This window comes from Lepidochelys olivacea (assembly GCF_965140295.1).
Source record: "Lepidochelys olivacea isolate rLepOli2 genome assembly, chromosome: 11".
In the NCBI taxonomy this organism is placed as follows: domain Eukaryota; kingdom Metazoa; phylum Chordata; order Testudines; family Cheloniidae; genus Lepidochelys; species Lepidochelys olivacea.
Window position 1 is genome coordinate 40,559,566 of NC_140421.1, and position 23,273 is coordinate 40,582,838.

Genomic DNA, 23,273 nt, shown 5'->3' on the forward strand with positions numbered 1-23,273 from the left:
CTACATGATTTCTGGTAGAAGTTAAGATGGCAAGTTTGAAAAATAAGTTCCTGCTACTTTTTTCTACAGGATAGTATGGAGTTGATTCATAAGCAGTCCAAGGCTGTAGCTGTCACATGCATGTCCTTTCCTGTTGGAGATGTCAACAACTTCGTTGTTGGAAGTGAGGAAGGCTCTGTGTACACAGCATGCCGCCATGGCAGGTGAATAGACACTCAAATTATTTTTTTGTTTTAAATAGTGAAGCTTATCAGGATTTTCCCCTTAATATAGAAAGATTTTGTTGAGCAAGCTTAATTAGCGTTCATAGCAGAGCTTTGTGTTTATATAAAAAGGTAATATCTTTTTAAAAATATGAAATATTAAATCAGACTTTTAAAGTTCAAGAAAAGAATCCACCATTGCTACTGTTGGATCTTTACCTTGGCTAGGACTACTTTTAATTATGAAAAGGAAGATGAACTAGTAGACTTCAGTTCTATTCATTTGAATTGTAGCAGAACATCCCAAACTTTGTATCAGTTCCCCAGATAATTGTACAGTAAAATCACACACAAATCTTAAATTGGCTAGCATTTCTCCTGCTGTTCAATCTGCTTTGAAATTATCTGGCTGTATCCTATCAATTGCTTTCTTAAATAAAATTGAGTGTCCAGTTTTCATCTCAAATACACATCACTCTCACAGCACAGCTCTTTGGTTTAAAACTAGCCAAAATTGTCTCTTTTGTAACATCCTTTTTCCCTCCTCTCCACTTTATCAGTTCTGATATGAGATTATTGGGGATGTATTGTCACTGGGACTAAAGTCTGCCCCAGCTACTTACGTGCAACTCCTGTTTAAGGCAATTTAAGGAATTTCGTATCCATATTTGAGGACTGAATTTTGTTATCTGATCCAAATATTTAGCTATTGCTTGAAGAGGTACCTAGTCAAATCTGGATGGGATAGCCTTGCCCAATGTTACTGTTTTCTATGGTATTATGTCTACACTTAAATACAACAGAATAGGGTTTTGGAAAAGAGAGGCTAATACACAGGATCATATTCAAACCCACATTTCACTTCCCCTCTGCAGGCCAAATCTATTTGGGTTCCACTGAAACCCACTCCCAGTTTATTTAAAGCATGTATTCCTTGTTGCCTTTGTGTGAAATATAGTTTCAAAGGAAATTAACCTACATAATGTATTTTAAAACAGCAAAGCGGGAATCAGTGAGATGTTTGAAGGACACCAAGGACCAATCACAGGTATCCATTGCCATGCCGCAGTTGGACCTGTAGACTTCTCTCATCTTTTTGTCACCTCATCATTTGACTGGACAGTAAAGCTTTGGACAACTAAGGTATCTAAAACAGAGGTGTCTAACAATTCAGACTTTGACACAAGGTGGTGCTATAATGTAAGCTTTAGTTAACCAAATTGTTGTCAAAGGGTTTAGGGAAGCTTGTTAAGTCGATTGGATGAATGGTAACATCAGATGAGTTAATTTATGTAACTTAGTTCTCTTTTAAGAACCTGCAAGTAGCATCACCAAGATTACTGTAACTTATTATCACCTAAATGAAACTTATATGTAAATCCTGGCTGTTTGTCTATTTCTGGTCCATTTTGCTCATCCTTTCAACTTTTGTAACTGGGTTGGGAAGACCAATGTAATTATTCAAATAAGTTATGTTGTAATTCAGGTATATTATGTATTATATTAAGTATATTATAATTATGGTAATTTAGATGTCCATTTCATGTCCTTGCATCTCCATAGTTCTCACTACAGCCCACAATGCATTACCATCAACACTGTTTCTAATGAGCCTGAACAGAGTTGCAGTCAAGAGCCATGATACTCATGTCTTTTCCATTGCTTGCTTAGCAAGCTGCCTCTGCAACATTGTTGTCCCAGGGATCATGAAGCTGGACTAGGGTCAAAGTCAAGCTACGGTCTCCCCCATAACAGTGCACAAGCCTACCCCTAGGCCATCAGGTCAGCTCAGGAGACTTTACCAGAATTCACTCATATTTAGGTTGTTATACCAGCCTCCTATTGAAGCTATGTTGTAATAGCAGGCAGTAAACATGCTATATCATTCATCCAAACAGGGGGGTTTGGTTTTTCCCCCATCCTGTGGTTATTTTTTGGCCTCTTTCTATGTAAGAGACAGTTTAAGTAATTCTTTAAGCACAGATAGTTACTTTATTTTAGAATTGCTGCAATATGAACTGTACAAAAACTCAGTCTTTCACCTTCATTGCAAAAAGATTTCACTTTCAGAATCCCAAATGTAAAGATTGTATGGTGTAAAGTACTATATGGTGCTTTGTTTCAGAATAATAAGCCTCTCTACTCCTTTGAAGACAACTCAGACTATGTTTATGATGTGATGTGGTCTCCCACTCACCCTGCCCTGTTTGCTTGTGTGGATGGAATGGGTAGGCTTGATCTGTGGAATCTCAACAATGATACTGAGGTGAGGCACAATAATTTACCTACTTCAAATCTGACAAGAACTAAAAATCTTAGGCTTCTTCAGAAATGTGTATGGCTAGAAATGTTTCATCATGGTTGCACTATGTATTTCTGCTGCTGCAGTGGCATTACGCAGTAGATGTGTGATTAGAGGGGAATAATACAAGTCACCTCGTTTTTAGTGTCAGATGGTGGTAACTAAAATGTTGTCCTCCCAGTATAAAAGGAATACAGAATTTCTATCTATATAGCATGCTATACTTGTGTGGCTTTTTCCTTGGACGTGCATACAAGGGCTAACCCCCCCCAATACTATGAATGAGTCACATAAGATTGCTATTATGCTGTTAGTTGCTCTAGTAGATTCACTGGCTCACATTCAAATGTAGCTGTTAATTTTTCTAGCATGAAAAAAAAAAAACACGATCATTAATCACCTGGTAGGGTGACACACACTTATTTTCAGACATAAGAATGGCCATACTGGGTCAGACCAATGGTCCATCTAGCCCAGTATCCTGTCTTCCAACATTGGTCAATGCCAGGTGTGTCAGAGGGAATTAACAGAACAGGTAATTATCAAGTGATCCATCCCCTGTTGCCCATTCCCAGCTTCTGACAAACCGGGGTTAGGGACACCATCCCTACCCATCCTGGCTAATAGCCATTGATGGATCTATCCTCCATGAATTTATCTAGTTCTTTTTTGAAACCTGTTATAGTCTTGGCCTTCACATCCTCCTCTGGCAAGGAGTTCCACAGGCTGACTGTATGTTGTGTGAAGAAATACTTCCTTTTGTTTGTTTTTAAACCTGCTGCCTATTCATTTCATTTGGTGACCTCTAGTTCTTGTGTTGTTAAGAGGAAATAACACTTCCTTATTTACAGCACAGCTTTGCAAACAGTAAGGTTCTGTAAAGGATTGTAGTCAGTACCTATCCCGAAGCCCAAGTATACTTGCCTATATTACATAGAGCCTTCAATACCAAAGGGCTTTGTACCTCAAAATGCACCTGATCCTCACTGTACTAGCAGAGGCTATTGAGGTCATTCCTAAATGTAGGTCTTCCAAGTAGAAATGAAATTGATTGCCACTAAACAAATATCTGTTGTGTTATGTGTTTTAAGAAGAATTAGGAGGGGAAATTGTCCTAGGATGATTATTTTTTGGCAAATTTCAAATCCATACCTATTGTCCTGTAACATATACTGTATTTATACCAGAGATGTTCCTAATGATTTAGGGACTGTTTGTATTAATGTTATGAGGCAATTTTTTCTCTCTAAATGAGGATTGCTTAAAATAGGCTCTCTCATGACCGTTTCTGCATATGTATATTTCATGAGTGCTACAAACTCAGGATTTATTTTAAGAACTGAGGTAGCTTTTGGGAGGAAAGAGTAACTGGGGTAAGACTTGTAAGCTCCCATCTCTCCCAATTCCCTTTCCCAATGTATTGGACCATTGGGGAAAATACTTGTCAGATCAGTGTTGAAGATTTGTTTCACCTTTTAAAATCTCCTTTTTCTCAAGGGGGAACAGTTGGCTAGAACACATTTCCGTATGATTTTTATGCTGCTAGTTTTAACTGTGTTCTAAATGGATATAGGTGCCAACTGCAAGCATTACTGTGGAGGGTAATCCTGCTCTTAATCGTGTGAGATGGACACATTCTGGGCGAGAGATTGCTGTAGGTGATTCAGAAGGACAAATAGTTATATATGACGTGGGAGAGGTAGGTAACTTTTGAGTTTGCTACTTTGTGTTACATGGATTTAAAGCTTCTTCCTGAATTTACTCTGTCACCTAACTTTTTGACTTTCGACTTTCAACTTTCCTTCAAAACATTTTTGCCAGGAATAAATGGTAATTCAAGATAAATTTCTAGTCCTCTTGCTTTCAGGATTAATTATGATTTTTAAATGTTTCAATCTCAGTTCAATTTCATACAATATTTTAGCATTTTAAAGAAACTTTGATGTGTTGTAATTGTGCAACTAAAAGATAAATGGTCAGTATTAAGCTGTTGAAATAAAGATATCTAACCATTTAAATTTATACTGCAGTAGAAATTGCATATAGAGGAGATTAGTAGTGGGTGTGGACAAGATTTCACCTCCTTTATCACTACTCTGAATGCATGCCAGGTTGGTTATGAACAAAATGTACCATCCAATGGCCATTTGAACTGTAAAGTGAGAAGTAGTTGCCTCACTTCAGTTCCCACTGAGCAGCTGTCAGTCTCTCTAAAACCATTAGAATTGGTATATATATTTCAAGGATTGTTGGACAAGGATAAAAGAACTACTTTCTCACCTGTGGAGGTGGTCTCTCCAGACTGAGGTACATGGGCCAAGCTTATTACTACCACTGCCCTATTTGTTCTGTGCTTAAACGCAGGACTTCAATGCCAAAAAGTCAGACAGCACCCTTATCAAGCACTGAATTTATTAGTTTTTTAAAGTTTACTAAGGCTTTGTCTACACTGGCACTTCGTTGGAAAAACTTTTGTCATTTAGGGGTGTTAATAAAAAAAAACCAAACCCCTCACCCCCGAACGACAAAAGTTTTACTGACAAAAAGCGCGGTGTGAACAGTGCTTTGCCTGCAGGACTCTCCTGCTGACAGAGCTGCTGGTGGAGTGGAGAGGAAGAGCTCTCTCCTGCTGACAAACAGCAGCTACGTTGTGCGCCTTTTAGCAGCACAGCCGTGTGGCTAAAAGCTGCGTAGTTTAGCCATAGCCACAGTTACCACCATTTGTTGGGCAATGCATACCAGCTGTATTTGCTAGTAAGACTATTGGAAAACTTTTAATGAATAAGGTAAGCTGTTAGCATAATTTATAAATGTGGTGTTTAGACCAGGTGTAAAAATGAGCTAAATTACATTGTGTAATTACAATATTATTTACACCCATTGATATTTCTCTATAGCAAATTGCTGTTCCGCGCAATGATGAATGGACACGTTTTGGTCGAACACTAGCAGAAATTAATGCAAACAGAGCTGATGCAGAGGAGGAAGCTGCAACCCGCATACCTGCGTAAATCTTTCAAAAATGAGTTATAGTAGTGGATTTGGGAATGACTTGTGTACATTTTCAGAGTAATAGCATGCTTCAGTCTAACTGGTAACCTGAGGAGAAATACGTGGAATAAACTGTGGATTTTGAAATTGTATAAAGGTCACTGAAAATTAAGTCTTGCAATGTCACATTTTTTATACATAATTACAAGCACGTTATTCTTGAATTTGTTTAATTTTTAATACAGCTGCCCTGACTTTGCAAGAAATGTTTTGCTGAAACACTAACCCAGATGTATATTAGCTGTAACGCTACTGAATTTTTCAAACAGTATGTAACTATTTCTGAAAGATAAACAAGTTCCATTTCTCAATCAGAACTTCCTGTATTATACTAGCTAGCTTTCATTAGGTAGTTAATCTCTGAAGGATTGTTAATATTAGGATATTAGAACTGTCCACAGGAGTGCATGCATCCTGTTCAAAGTAAACCTTCATCCAGTTTCTTTCTTGCTCTTTTTTTAATAAGCAAGCAAGGCTAGGGTAGTAAGTTATGTCTATAATAAACTTTATTTGGTCACTGAACCTGACTTTGTAAAATAATACATATTTAGTACTAGGTCTTTGTTAAAAGGTGAGATTCCTTTATAAATAAAGGTTACGCAAGCTTTTAGCACCAGCCCAGCCCCCAGTCTCTCATTAGTAGTAACATCTTTGCTCAGATGTACAAAATCATTAGGAACTACTTCTTTATAGTCAAATAAATCAGTGTAAGATTCTTTCCTGTTCCTCCCGAGACAATTCAAAGAAGCAAGAGGTTACCAACTCCTGTCATAAAGATTGCTATCCCCATCATACTGTAAGAGCCAGGTGCTGGTGTCCTTGTTGCCACAGCCTGTACATAGAAGTATATGGTATTAAAACATTCTGTGTGACTAACTTAATGTGTGCAAAGAATGTAGAAATGAGTCCTTATTCAATGTTTTGGGTAGAGATTTCCAGGATTAGCAGGAGGACTTCTGGAGGATGTTGAAAAGCCTATTGTAATCTGCAAGATGAAAAAATGACTAATAGAGTAGATGAAATTACTTAAAAAAACCTCACCTCATGTTATAGGTAATAAAATTGCCAAGCAACTAGGAAAAAAAAGAGAAACATGCTCCATTTGTGCCAAGTTCATGTGAGGCAGTAAAGGGGCTTTTGTAGAGATGTGGATCTAGATTAGCCTATCCCCTACCCCATCCCACTCTGGAAAAAAAACAAAAAAACAACCTAGTTTGTGTCACAAGAATAAGATCTCTTAAGCTCTTGTTTGCTCCAGCTCAGTCTGTTTCCCCAGGTCAACATTAGGGTGCCAGAACCTTCTTTCAGAGACCATTTGACCCCAACTTTTCAAACTAGGACTGCCTACAAAGGCTCTCCATATTATCATAGGTGCTTCTCCTCTCAAGGATTTGCCAGTTTAATGCAGCAGTATCACCCATCTGCTTTTATATTATTTTTTCCTCTGTCAGTTACTCCACTCTGTCCCCTCCCTTGCTTTGGCAGCAAGAAAGATGCTTTGCCCTTTGTGTAGAGAAGACAGTGCCTCTCCATTCTTGAACCAAGATTCTGATTAATATGTCTGCTCCAATAAAGCCTTTTGTTTAACAAGACCAAGGTCACTCCTTCATACCTCCTGTGAGAGTATTGACAGTGATTTAAAAAACATTTATGAATTCTGTGCCCACTTAACTATCTCTGTGCTCTCTGTACAGAAAAGGCCCTCATTGAGCATCAAGGAGAGTGCCTGACTCCACCATTAAGAACATTTGTTTTTCAGGTTTTTCACTCTGCAAGATAGCTTCTGTGTAGCTGAATGATGCTGCACAGGACTCCTCAAGACTATCTGCTTAGAATAGTGCTCCCCAAATGCTTCCTCAGAGCCATCTTGGAGGGGAAGGAAACTTTTAGCTTATCTTCTCCCCCGCCCAAACTTGGGCCCATTTGTTTGGCAAGTGACAAAAATGGGCTCTCTAGAAATGTTAGGTCAGTGCTTCTAGAAGAAAAGTCTCAGTCTTGTACTCTGAGGCCTAGGTCCTATTTCCATTATTTTCCCTCTTTTTTACAACCACGGCAGAAGCAATACTTAAGTGCTGTGAGCCTGAGGACCACAATCTAGCCCAAGCCAAATCCCACTCATGCTGGGAGAAGGCATACCTATCCATCATACATGTAAGGGAAGGGGCTCTTAACATTTAAAGAGCAATGGAGACTTACTCCTTCTGACTAAATAAGGTAGTAGCCCAGAGCTATTTCAAAAATGTAGGTGTAGACAGTATTCCCTACCATTCTCTAAACGTAGCCTCTTCCCATCCACCCCCAGAAAATAGCCACAGGAGAAAAAAGAATTCAGGCAGAAGTCCAGCAGCAGAGTAGGTTAACAGTTTATTGCACTGAATGCAGCATGTATGATTAACTGCCTTGTAGGTAGGTGGCGTGTCAGGTGCTCATGGCCCTCACAGACTGAGTACAGGCTCTTGAGACTGAAGGAGCTAAGAGACAAAGATGAGACTTTCTGGGACATAGAACAGTGCTCCTCCACATCTGACAGTCTCGGTGCTGTTGAGACTGTCATCCTCCTCAAGAGGAGAGAAATGATCCCATAGTTAGGACCCTCCTTCCAGATTATGTCAGTCGTATCCTTTTGTACTGAGGATACCTCTCCAGGGAAGGGAATCCTGGTTATTAGGAAGAGACAGGTAATAGCAATGTAGGATTCAATCATTAGAAATATAGATAGCTGGGTTTGTGATATCCAGGAGAACTGCATGGTGAATTGCCTGCCATGTGCAAAGGTGGCAGATCTCGAGACATCTAAGCAGATTTATATGTACTGGTGGGGAAGAGCCAGTGTACATGGTACAATGACCTACAGAAAGGCAGGAGAAGTGTCTTGGACGCCAAATTCAGGCTGCCAGATAAGAGATGGATAAAACTATAGCGTTTGGAGGAGGGATTTAGGTTTATTAGGAACTGGGGAACCATTGGGGAAAGGAGGAGCCTTTACTGAACAAAAATGGAATCAGATTGCTAACCTGTAAAATTAAAAAAAAATTGTAGAGGAGTTTTTAAAATAAGGGCTGAAGAAAAGCTCACAGGTGCAGGGGAGGATCTATTAATGGGGATTTACTACATTGGGGTGAGCAAACTACAGCTCGGGTGCTACATCCGGCCCTTCAGACATTTTAATCTGGCCCTCGAGCTCCCACCAGAGAGTGGGGTCTGGGGCTTGCCAGGGTCCACGTGTGGTACAGCTTCCGGAAGCAGTGCTATGTCCCCACTCCAGCTCCTACATGTAGGGCAAGCCACTGGATGATCAACATGCTAAAGAAGCACTCAAGGAAGATTAGGCCATAGTGGAGAAGCTAAATTAATTCTTTGCACTGTTGTTCATTGCAGAGGATGTGAGGTAGATTCACACACCTGAGCCATTCTTTTTAGGTGACAAATCTGAGAACTGTCCCAGATAGGTGTCAGAGGAGGTTTGAAACAAATTGATAAATTTAACAGTAATAAGTCACCAGGATCAGATGGTATTCACCCAAAAAAAGCGGATTCTGTACCAGCTGACAACTGAAGGATAGCCAATGTGATGCTAATTTTTAAAAAAGAGGCAATTACAGGCCAGAAAGCCTAATGTCAGTACCAGGCAAACTGATTGAAAACTATACTCAAGAACAGAAGGATCAGACATCCAGAAGAACAGGATTTGTTGGGGAAGACAAAATGGCTTTTGTAAAGGAAAACCATGCCTCATCAATCTTTAGCATTCTTTAATGAGGGGGTTCACAAACATGTGGACCAGGGTGATCCAGTAGATACAATGCAATTGGACTTTCAGAAAGTCTTTGACATGGTCCCTCAGTAAAGGCTCTTAGGCAATGTAAGAGGTCCTAAGATAAGAGGAAAGGTCCTCTTACTGATCAGTAACTGGTTAGAAGACAGGAAACAAAGGGTAGGAATAAATGGTCATTTTTCAGAATGGAGAGTGGTAAATAGTGGTGTCCACCAGGCATCTGTGTTGTTCAACATATTCATAAATGATGTAGAAAAAGCTTGCAAAGTTTGTAGATGATACAAAAGTACTCAAGACAGGTAAGTCCCAAGCTGACGGGAAAGAGTTACAAAGGGATCTCACAAAACTGGGTGACTGGGCAACAAAATGGCAGATGAAATTCAAGGTTGATAAATGCGAAGTACTGCACACTGGAAAACAGTCTCAACTATACATACAAAATGATGCATCCTAAATTAGCTGTTACTAAAGAAAGATCTTGGAGTCATCTGGATAGTTTTCTGAAAACATCCACACAATGTGCAGCAGCAGTCAAAAAAGCTAACTCTGTTAGGAACCATTAGGAAAGTTATAGACAGAAAATATAGTGCCACTATATAAATCCATGGTATGCCCACGCCTTCAATACTGTGTGCAATTCTGGTCACCCCATCTCAAAAAAGATATTAGAATTGGAAAAGGTATAGAGAAGGACAACAGAAATGATTAATGGTATGGAACAGCTTCGATATGAGGAGCGGTTAAAAAGACTGGAACTGTTCAGCTTGGAAGAGACTACTAAAAGGGGATATGATAGAGATCTATGAAATCATGAATGGTGTGGAGAAAGTGAATAAGGAAGGAAATGTTATTTATTCCTTCACATAACACAAGAACTAGGGATCACCCAATGAAATTAATAGGCAGCAGGTTTAAAATAAACAAAAGGAGCTACTTCATACAGCGCACAGTTAATCTGCAGAACTCATTGGCCAGGGATGCTGGAAAAGCCAAAACTATAACTGGATTAAAAAAAGAATAAGGTAAGTTAAGAGAGGATAGTGCCATCAATGGCTATTAGTCAAGATGATCAGGAATGCTGCCCCATACTCTAAGTGTTCCTAGGCCTCTAACTGCAAGATGCTAGGACTGAATAACAGGATGGAGATTGCCCTGTTCTGTTCATTCCCTTTGAACCTTCTGGCATTGACCACTCTCAGAAGACAGGATATTGGCCAAATGGACCATTGATCTGACCCAGTATGGCCATTCTTCTGTACTGGCTTAGATCATGCTTTTCCCTGGGATAGGTGCAAAGAATCATACCGGGGGGAGTCATCTGACCCTAGACTTGAAATGACTGGTTCTCAAATGGTTTAAAATTGAGTCGTGTCCACTAAGTGAACTTGGCATCCTGTAGGCTTGTTGATGCTCTCCTTCACGTTAATAGTGCAACTGAGGGACTTCCCTACTGTTACAAGTAGATAAGATATCCATCATAATACACAGTCCTTTGCCTGGTGAAAGCACTGCACTAAACAGTTACAAAAACAAGGAGTCCGGTGGCACCTTAAAGATTAACAGATTTATTTGGGCATAAGCTTTCATGGGTAAAAAACCCCACTTCTTCAGACACATGGAGTGAAAAACAACAGTTGCAGGCATAAATATACTGCATCTGTAATTTTCACTCCATGCATCTGAAGAAGTGGGTGTTTTACCCACGAATGCTTATGCCCAAATAAATCCGTTATTCTTTAAGGTGCCACCAGACTCCTCATTATTTTTGTGGATACAGACTAACATGGTTACCCCTCTGCTACTAAACATTAATGGTCATCCCAATGTGAGAGAGAGTTAGGAATATAAGCATTGTTCTAAACTACACAATCATTTGAGACTGAGGGCAGGGGGAAACCAAACCAGGCCTTTCCAGTTCTGGAAGGCTAAGGCTTGTTAAGCTAAGCTCTCTGAGAGTGAGGCTGAGTGCTTTCCAAAGGACAGCCCTGAACTCCAATCTTTTCCATTTCAGCCAACCTAAATAAATTGGTAAGCAAGGTAGGATCTGCTTGTTTCTAAATTCTTTGGATAAATCACCTGAGCCCAAGATTGAAACCTTGGCAACCCAACCTTATATGCAGGCCCATGATTATTCTTGCTGTTGAAGAGAACCTGCTAAGTTCTGGAAGGATAATGCCTTTCTCACCTAAGAGACCAAAATGGTGATACTCCCTTCTGGAGGCAGATTGAAGGACCTTACAATAAATTGTTGTTGCTTTCAATGTGGGGTGGGGGGAAGGTACTTACAAGAACCATCTCTGGGATCACCAGAGACATAAGTCAAAAAGAGGCTGAAGTAATGCTCATTTCTGCTGTGACACTGCATCTGCCAGAATCCCTGCCAGAATCATGGTGGAAAATGCATAAGGCTAATGTGTTATCCCACTAAATGTAACCATGAGAGAGGTGGTGGTCACCAGTGACAAATCCTGACCTATGGCCAGAGCTCCCCTGAGCTCTGAAGGAGAATTTTGCTTCCCATCTCATGAGACCTACACGACTCTTTCAGGATTGGGAAGCATGAAAACTAGACAGGAGTGTGAGCAACCCCAAAGGAACCTAATGAAACTGAGTAAGTGGTAGAGCGGATTCAAAAATGGGAATAATTGTCATTAAACATGTCTGCTGAAAAATTGCAAAACTCAAAATGTGACCAACTGTCAAGCTATGCGAAATCACCCCTTTTTCAATCAAATAGAAACATTCAAAAAAATTTCATCAGCTCTTGTAATTGGGCAACATGGCAGTTGAAATTCAGTGTAGAAAACTGGAAAAGCTCTTTAAAGCTATCCTGCAGCATTCAGGGGCTCAGGACTGGTCATCTTAAAAACTATCAAAAACAGAAGACATCCGGAAGAGGACACAAAAATCAGTTCCTGCTGCAGGAGTCTAGATAGAGGGGAAATTAATAGGAATGGTCTATTTAATCTTAGTACTTTTAATCTCAAAATGTTTCTTAATAATTTGGAAAGAGGAATACAGCATTCTGAATGGTATAAAAGAGGTTAATCATGTAGTTCAGTTGATCACTTCCTGTAGTGCAAAGGTGAAATGACCAGGAAGGCAATAAAGATCAAACTGATAACAGGAAATCCCTTTCTGGGCAGCATACACCCTGTGGAACTCGCTATTGCAAGGTATCATTGAGGCAATATCTTAGTAGCAAATGCTTAGAAGCACTGTACACACAGAAGACTTAGCAGGTGCAGTTACACTTATTACATTAACATGCAATGTCTTTTTATTTCTTATGCTTCAGCGTATACCCCAGTATGACATAGTGGAGTTAGGAAGACCTTTTCCCAATAATTTAGTATGAGCACTATCAGACACTAGCCATGGTAAGGGATGGACACTGTATTTGATTAGATCAACCACTGATCGTGGCAGCTTCCAAAGCAGCATGAATAGAAAAAAAAATGTTAATAGTGCATCTTGTAGCAAAAATGCTCATGTTCAGAGAGGGTGCCCTTTTCCTAAAGAAGCTTGGATCCAGGTTGTTTGAGAGCAAAGCAAGAAATCTGTGCTCAGTCCTAAGGTGGATAAAAGCCTGGCTTTCATTTCGAGAGCAAGTTGCCTTTCCGGAGTAGCTTATCCTATTTCAAACAAACAATCTGGCAATACTTCAAACAAGACTGAATATTAGTAACTCTCCAGTGCTGGAGACCCAAGGAAAAAGTAGGCTACCTTCAGGCCTGGAGGCACACTAGCTTCCAGTCGCATCGGCATCGACCTTGCTGCAGGGCCCTGACAGTGGAAAGTTCTCTGCACAGAGGACACTACAGTAGCAGAGAGCAGTTTTAATCACATAGAAACAGAGGAGGCCCAACACAGTCCCACAAATGGGCAAGGCTGGGCAGGGTGCGAGGGGCCATGGCAGCTGGCAAATGCACTGATTCGGTACATCCCCTCGGCAACCTCCCACAGTCCAGTCCAAACTCAGCACCGATCAGGATTTAAAGCTACTCAGGGCAGGCAGTGACATCGCTTCTGCCTCGAGGTGCCTGGGAAGATAATTTACACCTCCTTGTTTCAGCTTCAGCAAAAAAAAAAAACAAAAAAAACCCCACACTTCGAAACAAAGAAACTTGAGACTGAGGATTTAACAAAAACAATAGAAAAATCCAACACATGAACCAATCTTAGCATTATGTAGGTTTAAAGAACACAAATCTCAAGTGTTTCTCTGTCTGATTGTGCGTTTCAGATGGGTGGCGCTCCAGGTACATGCACAGGATAGCTGCAGCTTACTGCACTATGTTTTTTATGGAAATAAATGCCATGCAGCATTGAATGTGCTAATTACATGTCTTTGTGTCTATGTAATGAGACATGTAATCACAGCACTAAAAGCACTTGTTTATTTCTGTGTGCATTAGACATGCACAGAGCTGGAATGCAGCACTGCTACATTCAAAATATTTGGCAGAAAATTCAGAGGTGCTCATACAGATAGGCAGGGCTCCAAAAGCAGCAAAGCTCATCCATCCACTATGCTGGGGACCCAGCTCAGATGGCCCAGGATGGGAGTCTCTCCCCTCCCCCACCACAGATCTGTTGTATACATCAGTAGGAGCATCAAAAGGATGTTTTAAAGGGAGGGCAGGGCCATAGCCAGTGGATTCTCAATTATACAACTCCACTAGCTAACTCTGCGACATTGGGCAGGAGGGGTCTGTATCATAGAGGCTATTGCAGTCCCCGGGCTGCAGCAGCAATCTAAGTGTCTGAGCGGCACTCTGGTGACAGGGAGACCTCTGCTTTAAGTCCATTTGTGCTGTGGTTGTGGGGAGAGCTGGGCCCAGACTGCAAATATGCTATGATTTTTAAAAAACTTAATTTCTGATCCAAATCGCTTCTAACACTTCAGTGGCACTTGTCTGAAGGGATGACTTAATCCAGTGGGAGACTGAAGTTTTAAAATTAATCCAGATGAATTACCCAGGTGGAAAAAACATCAGATTTAACACAATACTCCCCATCTCCCTTCTCTCTGAAAACCTCAACAGCTGCCCAGTGCTTCACAAAATAAAAAATACCCTTTGGGCTGAGAACAAGGGGAAACATCATACCCCCAAGGGTTTTTTCTCCCACCCAGCAAGTTTCAAGTGCCTGAAAATGGTCACGTATAGGGAAAGCGCTACCCTCACCATTACAGTAGCTTTGATGGAGCCCCGTCCTGCACAGTGGAGCTGGCTGGAGAATGACAGTTGTTTCACAACAACTTGTGAAGTTTTGACTTTTCTTTTTGCTCCACACAGCACAAAACATTTTGGCTTCATGTGTTGACAAAAAAAACAAACAAAAAACAACACCACACACACACACAAAACATTTAGCTGAAAATGCTTTAACTAGCTCTACTATATGGGTGAAAATCACCTTCTGTGCATTAGTACCAGAGAGCATTCAAAGTTTATTTAGTGCCATTTGTTCTTAATCTCCTCTACAATCCTACTTCTTTGCCAGGAGAACCATTTTACGTATTTCAAAATCAGAAATGGGTTTATGTTGCTATTTAATCTATGCTATAAACAGAAGTTCTCTTACCAATTCTTGGTATTAAAAAAACCCCTCATTCTATTATGAGCAAAGCTCATATGGGGACTGGCTGCTGCAATTGGAATTATGTCTTCAGGAGGTTATCTTTGCTCAATAGATTTGAAAGTGAAAACTTCAGGCTTCCATCAGCTTTGCCTTATCAAAGTACCCCCTCTATTTTCAATCCAAAATCATGCTATTCAATTTGACATTTGCCCTGTATATTTTCACCAACCTTACGATAGTAGCTTTCTGTTCAATTGAGACACACAAGGACTGCATAAAGAACAGGCATGTCATGTGATGGTGTCTATCCTCCAGGCATGGGAATTTTTAGCAAGCGGAGCACAGCTCTGCAGCTTCTGCTGGAATTTAAATAAATTTTAGAGGTATTTTTCCCTCCCTCTCCACTCCAAAACAATTTCTTCTAATTCTAGATGAAAATTTTCAAAAACACAACAAACTAGTTCTGCTCCAGAGGACTCCTGACAAGCACTAGGTATGAATACGAGTCTTGGTAGCTTCAGCATGGGTCTGAATCCACAGGTCAGGTATCATTTAGGGAAATGTATTGGAAAATGGAATCTAGCTTCAAGCAATTTATAACCATTTTTATTTTTCCTCCCAAACCATATTTGCATTGACAACCCCATCCCCCCAAACATTTAGGGAATGAAAAGAGGATAGGGTGGATGGGATTTCTTTAGACAATCCCATGTCAGCAGTTATGGAGGGACCAGCATGCCAGTTGCAGGATGCTAGATATTGTAATGACCATCCCAGGAGCCTCACTGTCCAATAACTATTTCGGAACTCAAGTCAGTCAACAAGCTGTGAGCAAGATTAAATGCCAGTGTGTACCAAGGATTTTTCTACCCCTCAAGGGAGCATATTCTTTTCACAGAGCAGAACAAAATTTGAAGATACAGGAGTGTGAGCTGCCTAAAAAGCCTATGCCGAGGCAAACTGCGTAAAGAGATACATTCTCTGACCGAGGACTGGGAACTGGGTGCCCCATAATAGCCTTGGTTACATGCACTCAATTCCTGTTGAAGTCAAGGGAAGTTTTGCTCCAAAGTTAAGGGCTGATTGTAGTTCAGCAGCTACAAAAAGTTACCATTTCTTGGATAGCGACGAAAACACAGGGAGATTTGCAAGTGTTTATTTGGCAGAGACAATAAAGGCTGGACATTCCTATTCATATTTTTTAAAAAAGCTCCTTCTTCCTTAAATGCTCTCTAAAGCCTTGGCCTTCACCTGTCGTACGGTGAACTAAAATATTTAACTGGAATAAAGTCAAGGCAATTCTAGTTGCCTTAAAAAAAAAAAAAAGTCCTGGAGGCTATTTAACACAACCATGGCCCAGAAACTATGGTGTCTGAAACTGAAGTTGTAGGATAGGTAATTTTCTACCTGCTTATAAAAACCTGGCCACTGCCTGTCTTGTGGAATCAACAGCTCTCTCTTCTCAGTATTACATTTCCTTAACAGTTTCCTAAGGAATTGCAAACCTTTCACTGTCCCCCATTTCAATTAAAATAGCTGCCTGAGATTAAGTGGCAACTGGATTGAGCTCAGCAGCAATCCTGCCTGTCATTTGGTATTTTACTGCAGTTCTTAAACCCAGAACATGGAAGCAAGCCGTTAGCTAGGCATTACTTTAGCGGTCCCTACCCAAGTCAGTTTGTAGGCAAGGATTGGCAGGGCTTCTCCCCAGTTTACCAAGCATACATTGTCAGACCCAGTCTCCTTTAATTAGGTTTATTGTCCAAACATAAGCCAAATAAACAGAAAATAGTCCTTCTGCTCACCCTTTATCCTAGCCTCTTCTCCCAGAGGTCTCTGGTAATTCTGCTTCTTGCAGCTTTCCAGCTCCCTGCTCAGCCAGTCCTCATTCAGCCAGCTCCAGCTGCTCTTCTGGAACAACTCCACTACAGGAGTTAGTTCCACTCTCCTGTGGTGCCAGGTACAGCCTGTCCCAATCATTACGCCTCTGACAGGCTGTTACAGCCCCAGGTGTAGCCCTGCCTCCTTTAATTGGCTCAACTGGGTCCACCTGCTCTGCTACAGGGGCACTGGTCCTGCACTGCTTACAGAGACCAGCTATGACAGTAGGGTGATAGATTACAGCTATGAACAGGGACTCTTGCTTTTTCCTGAGAGTCTGGCTGGAATTCTGCATTTGCATTGTTCCAAAAGCAGATTACCCACCAGTCAAAAATGGCTTTTAATTTAGCAAATTTGAATTTTAATTTAGCAAACTTGAGGCAAAAGTTCGACATAATTTTTTCTTCAAAATACCTGGAAATCGTCTCAGAGTATAGCACTCCTCCTGTGGAACACAACCAGGTGCCTCCATTTTATTTTTTCTGGAATTTAGAGATTTTGGAAAACAACTAGCTTTCCCCCTCGTTTTCCTCCTACCAAGAAGGAACTTAGCCCCTCCCTGAGCAAGTATTTCCAAGTGGATTAATTTGTATATACCTCAAGCCCACAAAGCCAGGAGGGCTTGCAGCTCCCCAAGCTGTCAGAAGTCATTCTTCTAAAGCTACAGAAACCTCCTGTGCAGAACATAGAGCAGCTTTGTAAGTCTGCAAGGCTGTACTCAGAGATGTTTGCACACATTCACACAGTGCTACAGATCAGATGTTAACCCCCTGGCAGATTTCCCCACGCTGCACATTAATCCAAACTTTGTACTTCTAGTGAAGGCACAATCATAATAAAATGAAAGCTGTGTCTTTTAAACAAAAACAGATTACATCAGAATTCAGGAGTTATGAATATTCACCAATCCAACCACCGGGTGATAGATTTCCTAGACTACATGGGGAGCCAAATTTATCTCTAGGAGATTCCACTGAACACAATAGTTACATCAAAGATGAGTTAGGCCAAGGCCTTTTATTACTTAATTACAAATATGACACTTTTGTGACTTGCTGGCAAACTAGCAGTGCATATCCTGGCAATTATTTCATCCGAATATGCTAAAACTAAACCCTGGACTTATTTTACTTGCTACTCAGATATGTACATTTACAGGATAAATTTATTCAGAATGCTCTTAATAAAATCCACTTATAACTGGTAAATACAATCTCACCACATTTAAACATGATATGCTGGAATTCAGAATTAGCAAAACGTTACTAATCAACATTACCATGAGTTTCTGGGTAATTCCTACAGTTTTCAGGCACTCCTCCCCACATACACACCCACAGTTCCTGTGCTGTAACTTCCTACCAGCATTGCATGTTTATGCTTTTGCCTTTATTAACTAATACCTTGATTTATTCTCTAAGACAAGTCATACTACACTATAATGGGACCTTTCTGGCCTTAAAAATCTATGACTAACTACACCAAATATCTGATGGTTTATTTTTATATATTACACAAATATAAGAAAATGAAATGACTTTAAATATATTTTATTGTTCCATGATTCTTAATAAAAACACCTTCAAAACATTCTGTACATTTCAAACTGCTTAGAACTGCATACCCATTATATAAATGTAATCGTGTATGGATGCCATGATGTCTCTGTACAAAGATGTACAATATGTACAGTAACATTAAGTGCAAGCTGTGCAAAGCCAAGTAAAGGTTACTGATTCATGCCACTGGTTAGGGGGGGGGAAAAAATCTATGCAGAACTAAAGCTTCAATCCGTTTCCTGTGTGCAAATGATTAATTTATAAACAAATAAATGCATATTGTATATCATTTAGAAAGGAGTGATTTGACTTAAATTCTCAGTTCAGCAAGAGCAACATGCAGCTGACTGGATAGATATAGTACTGTTCTCTTGAATTTTTTTTTCATTGTGTCGTTATACTAGGCTGAAAGGTCATCTCAGGATTCAGCTGCTACTTTTGGTAGAACTGAAGCAACATCAAGAGATCGAAATTTTGGAAGATAAAGCCCAAACTTGTTTTCTATGCCAGCAAATGTAGCTGTAGCAAGTCTGTATCCACCTATGTGGTCAGGATTAACAGGAGGCAGGTCTGAGATTCGAGATTTGGGGGTTGGTTCTGATCCAGAGGGTTTGCTGTTTGAGGAGAAAAAAAGAAAAGATTATTTATTTAAAATGTTTCTCCTGCATCAGAATAACAGAGCAGAATCTATAGTAAGCCAATACTAAAAATGATCATCTGTCTACAACATATAAATCAACATAGTTAGAAGTTAATTATTCTGATTAGTTTTTAAAATAAAGGAAGCTTGCTTTAAAGGCCACTATCTAGTAGTTCAGGCTAAAATTTAGTTTCTGGATATTTTAAAATAGAAATATTTTCATGAAAAAAATATTTTAAATGATTTTAATTAAAACAGTTTGAGGGGGATTTAATTATCATCTTGCAGTGTAGGAAACCCAGATACAGAAGTTTTGTGCAGTGTATTAAAAAAAGTGAAACTGACATACTTCCTGTTGCTTAGACAGTGAAATAGTATACAAATCAAGGCAATTTGATTTGTTTAAGCTCTTTCAGTTTTAATACCCAAAGATGTTAATAGTAATATCACTGTTCGGGGGATTTTTTGTGCAGGGCACACTTAAAACAAAATTCTGGCACTTTGATTTACAGCTAATCAATATCATTAAGTTTAACTACATCTGTTTCAACATATTCTTTCCATTTAGTTCTCTGAAGGCTCTGTATGAATTCAAACTTAGCAGACCCGATTTGCATGTTAGTGAGCAAATGTTTGCACTTACATTCCTCCAAAATCAACATAGAACCATCGCTGCAGAAGTTCATAGGTCACTAACGTAACACCAAACTGAGGTGAAGATCTGAACACTCGAGCTGTTGAATATTACAAATAATACTGTAATACAGCAACGTTAGATCAAGAAAGATGGTCTGAGAATTTCAAATGAACCTGTGAACTACAATACTAAGGCCCAATCCTGCAAACTTTACTGCTGGGAGCAATCCTGAGTAAAACAACATTGAAAAAATTTGCAGGATTGTGGTCTGACTTAAAATATAAAGAAAATTCCCTACCCATAGCTCCCTTCCAAAAAGCCGAAGGGCCTTCTTCTCTAAGTATCTTTCTAAAACAGTCAATAACTCCACTGTATGTTGTCTGACCAGCGCGAGCTGCCACTTGCAGTCTTGTCTTGATGACATCAGCAGGGGTTACCAAGGAAGCAGCAGGCACACCTTTTAGAAGAAAACAGCATTTAATTCACACAAAGTATCTTGTAAAAGATAGAAATATTTCTAATGTCAAAGAAAATACCTGCAAATGTCAATCTTTTTATGAAATCAAAGCTTATTAAAAATGTAAACCCACACACCCTGGTACTAACATAAAGTATTCAAAATTGACTTTTACTGCAGCTAGCATAGCACAATCCTTCTAAATGTCTCTTCAAAATCACGAAGTTAATTTTAATACAGATGCTAAAGGAAAACACTATGAAAATACAGCCAAGAGAACTGCAAAAATTATGCAACGATATTAACAGAACAATTCTCTCAAGAGCTCCCCTTTGAGTTCTATTATCAGTCATTTCAAATATCTTTTATTTTACCTTTTTTAAAGAGAGACGCAAATATTTCCAAGTATAAATAGTTAAAACTCACTCTCTCTCTTTTTCAATATAAAGGATTAAATATTCCTGACACAAATTAGTGGTGCTCTCAGCTGATTCTAGGAGCTCTGTCAGCCTTACTGTGCTTTGTGAATATTAATAGTTCTACTCACCTATTGTATGTACCAAGTACTTTGTAACAGTATAGCTGATTAACTGCTCTGCAAAAACCTCTCAAGTACTCGCAAAAAGAAAAGGAGTATTTGTGGCACCTTAGAGACTAACCAATTTATTTGAGCATGAGCTTTCGTGAGCTACAGCTCACTTCATCGGATGCATGCCGTGGAAACTGTAGCAGACTTTATATATACACAGAGAATATGAAAAAATACCTCGTCCCACCCCACTGTCCAGCTGGTAATAGCTTATCTAAAGTGATCATCAGGTGGGCCATTTCCAGCACAAATCCAGGTTTTCTCACCCTCCACCCCCCCACACAAATTCACTCTCCTGCTGGTGATTGTGTAAAGAGTTGTCACTTTGGATGGGCTATCACCAGCAGGAGAGTGAATTTGTGTGGGGGGGTGGGGGGTGAGAAAACCTGGATTTGTGCTGGAAATGGCCCACCTGATGATCACTTCAGATAAGCTATTACCAGCTGGACAGTGGGGTGGGACGAGGTATTTTTTCATATTCTCTGTGTATATATAAAGTCTGCTACAGTTTCCACGGCATGCATCCGATGAAGTGAGCTGTAGCTCACGAAAACTCATGCTCAAATAAATTTGTTAGTCTCTAAGGTGCCACAAATACTCCTTTTCTTTTTGCGAATACAGACTAACATGGCTGTTACTCTGAAACCTCTCAAGTACTAACATTCCAATCCTTCACAGATCCATTTGTTTAAAGGTGTAAATATGCAAAGTGATCATTCAGAGGCCTTCTATTCTACAGTGTGAGATTTCTATGGTGCTCTTTGGCCAGTTCATTAGCAGAACACAAGAACACAAGTCTACTTAAAAAGTAAACTATAAAGAAAGGTTGACAATAAAGGCATTTTGGGCACACACACTATGGTAACAGCCATCAATGATGGTTCAGTAACAGTACCTCACCCCAAGCACCAGCACTGGTTTCTTATTCAAATGAAAGGGGAACTGTGCAAGTAAAGTACTATGCTGTTAGAATATTTATAAAATTTAGATGTAAAAATCCAACTCTCATTTTTAGTATAATGAATACTGACTCATCTCAATCACTTAACCAAAACCAAGAATTCCCTTCCAACTTGGAACTTGAATGTTCACTTTCAGTCTTGGTTGAATTGTTACTGTTGATTTCAATACAATTAAAAAAACAGCCTAACAGTTGTCTACATAGCACTTAAGGGAGATTTATAAAGTTGACAGGTCAGAAATTTAACGAAGTTACAGTAAACCTTCCCAAAACATCCTGCTGATCAATTCAGGAGGTTTTATCTTGGAACAGGAGCAGCAAAGCCAGTCTATTTGCTAAAGCTAACTATGCACTATTACAACCCTATAAACTTTTTTTGAAGCCACATGTGTACACACAATGTTCTCAGTTATGCTTATCTGATCCACTCCCATTAAACAGTAACATGAATTTGCAGCTCAGAAAGAAGGATTCTTGTAAGCTAAATTTTATATCTCAAACAAGATTTATAGCCATTTCTACTGAGCGCATCGCATCAATATCCAAGTGTCTGATAAACATTAATGAATTAAGCTGTGGTTAAAAAACACAAATGGCAAGTCTTATTATAGGATACTAGCCCCCACAGTGTATTTTTCAGTAGTTCTATGAATAAAATGGAACAGATTTTCTTCCCATTTCTGGTCCCTTTGTGCCATTCAAGAGCAAAAGGGCCGAGAAAACTGTCACATCTCCCCAGCCATGGGGGCATACCCAATTGGGAAAGAGCGGGCATAACTAGGTCCTACGCCAACTCCAGTTTAGGTGGCAGGCTGGAGCACACAGAGCTCTAGTGATCCCTGGATAGCTCCAAGGATGGTCTAATAAACTACACATAGGCCAGCACCAAATGGGCCCAGGATCAAGGAACTGCAAACCCTCCTCTGCATTCCACCCCACTTGTGTTACACCGAGCAGATACTGGGTGCAAAAGAGAATTTGTCCACCAGGATGTCTACCATTAATTTGTCTAGCAGTGCATTTTTAGCTTATTCACCACCATCACATCTGGGCCTAATTTTATTAGCCTACTGACTGAGATAAGAGGCCATTATTACCAACAAACCAGTTACACATTCTGTTCATACCAAGTGCAGCCAATGATTTTAGTTTATTGTTTATTCATTGGGTAATGTTATGATTTACTAACATGTTATTTTACATATAATCATCGTATGCGAAATAGAGTTAAATTGTAGGATTATAGAAATATAAGATTGATCAGTAGTTAGAAGGGGTAATTATGTATTCGATATCTAAGTAAGTAGGATTGTAAGACAAGGCTTACAGGCTGAGGCCTGTAAGATTTTAGCTTAGCCATACTAGGCCATAGGCTTAAGAAAAGCTTGACAGAAGTAAGGGACCAAAGAATGACCCTATGCCACAACATTACCAGAAAAGATGCACCAATGGGTGATATTGCAAAAAAAATTAACAGTAAGAGTCATTTTTCGCTACAAGATGCTCATTAGTCACATTTTTCTAACCCTCACCGCAGGATGCACTATATGCATAAACACTAATGACGTATAGTCAGAATCACATTATAAAGAGAGGGTACCCAGATTAGGAAAATTGAGCTCCCTATGGGAA

General features: G+C 39.7%; 2 protein-coding genes across 7 annotated transcripts in view; one reads left to right on the forward strand and one right to left on the reverse strand.

Moving 5' to 3' along the window:
- DYNC1I2 (dynein cytoplasmic 1 intermediate chain 2) overlaps positions 1-7,148 on the forward strand; it is a 44,410-nt gene extending 37,262 nt beyond the window's left edge. For all 5 annotated transcript variants that reach the window (XM_084643714.1, XM_084643713.1, XM_084643716.1 and 2 more), the window contains 5 exons: positions 70-203; positions 1,202-1,346; positions 2,329-2,469; positions 4,079-4,204; positions 5,403-7,148. In XM_084643714.1, coding sequence (XP_084499840.1) covers positions 70-203; positions 1,202-1,346; positions 2,329-2,469; positions 4,079-4,204; positions 5,403-5,516 — 660 coding nt within the window. In that variant the 3' untranslated portion in view covers positions 5,517-7,148. The remainder of the gene's footprint in view (positions 1-69; positions 204-1,201; positions 1,347-2,328; positions 2,470-4,078; positions 4,205-5,402) is intronic.
- An 11,183-nt stretch (positions 7,149-18,331) lies between these two features.
- Positions 18,332-23,273, reverse strand: part of SLC25A12 (solute carrier family 25 member 12) — a 69,409-nt gene continuing 64,467 nt past the window's right edge. For both annotated transcript variants that reach the window (XM_084643836.1, XM_084643837.1), the window contains 3 exons: positions 19,933-20,091; positions 19,641-19,731; positions 18,332-18,971 (listed from right to left, as the gene is read on the reverse strand). In XM_084643836.1, the coding sequence (XP_084499962.1) occupies positions 18,776-18,971; positions 19,641-19,731; positions 19,933-20,091 (446 nt within the window). In that variant the 3' untranslated portion in view covers positions 18,332-18,775. The remainder of the gene's footprint in view (positions 18,972-19,640; positions 19,732-19,932; positions 20,092-23,273) is intronic.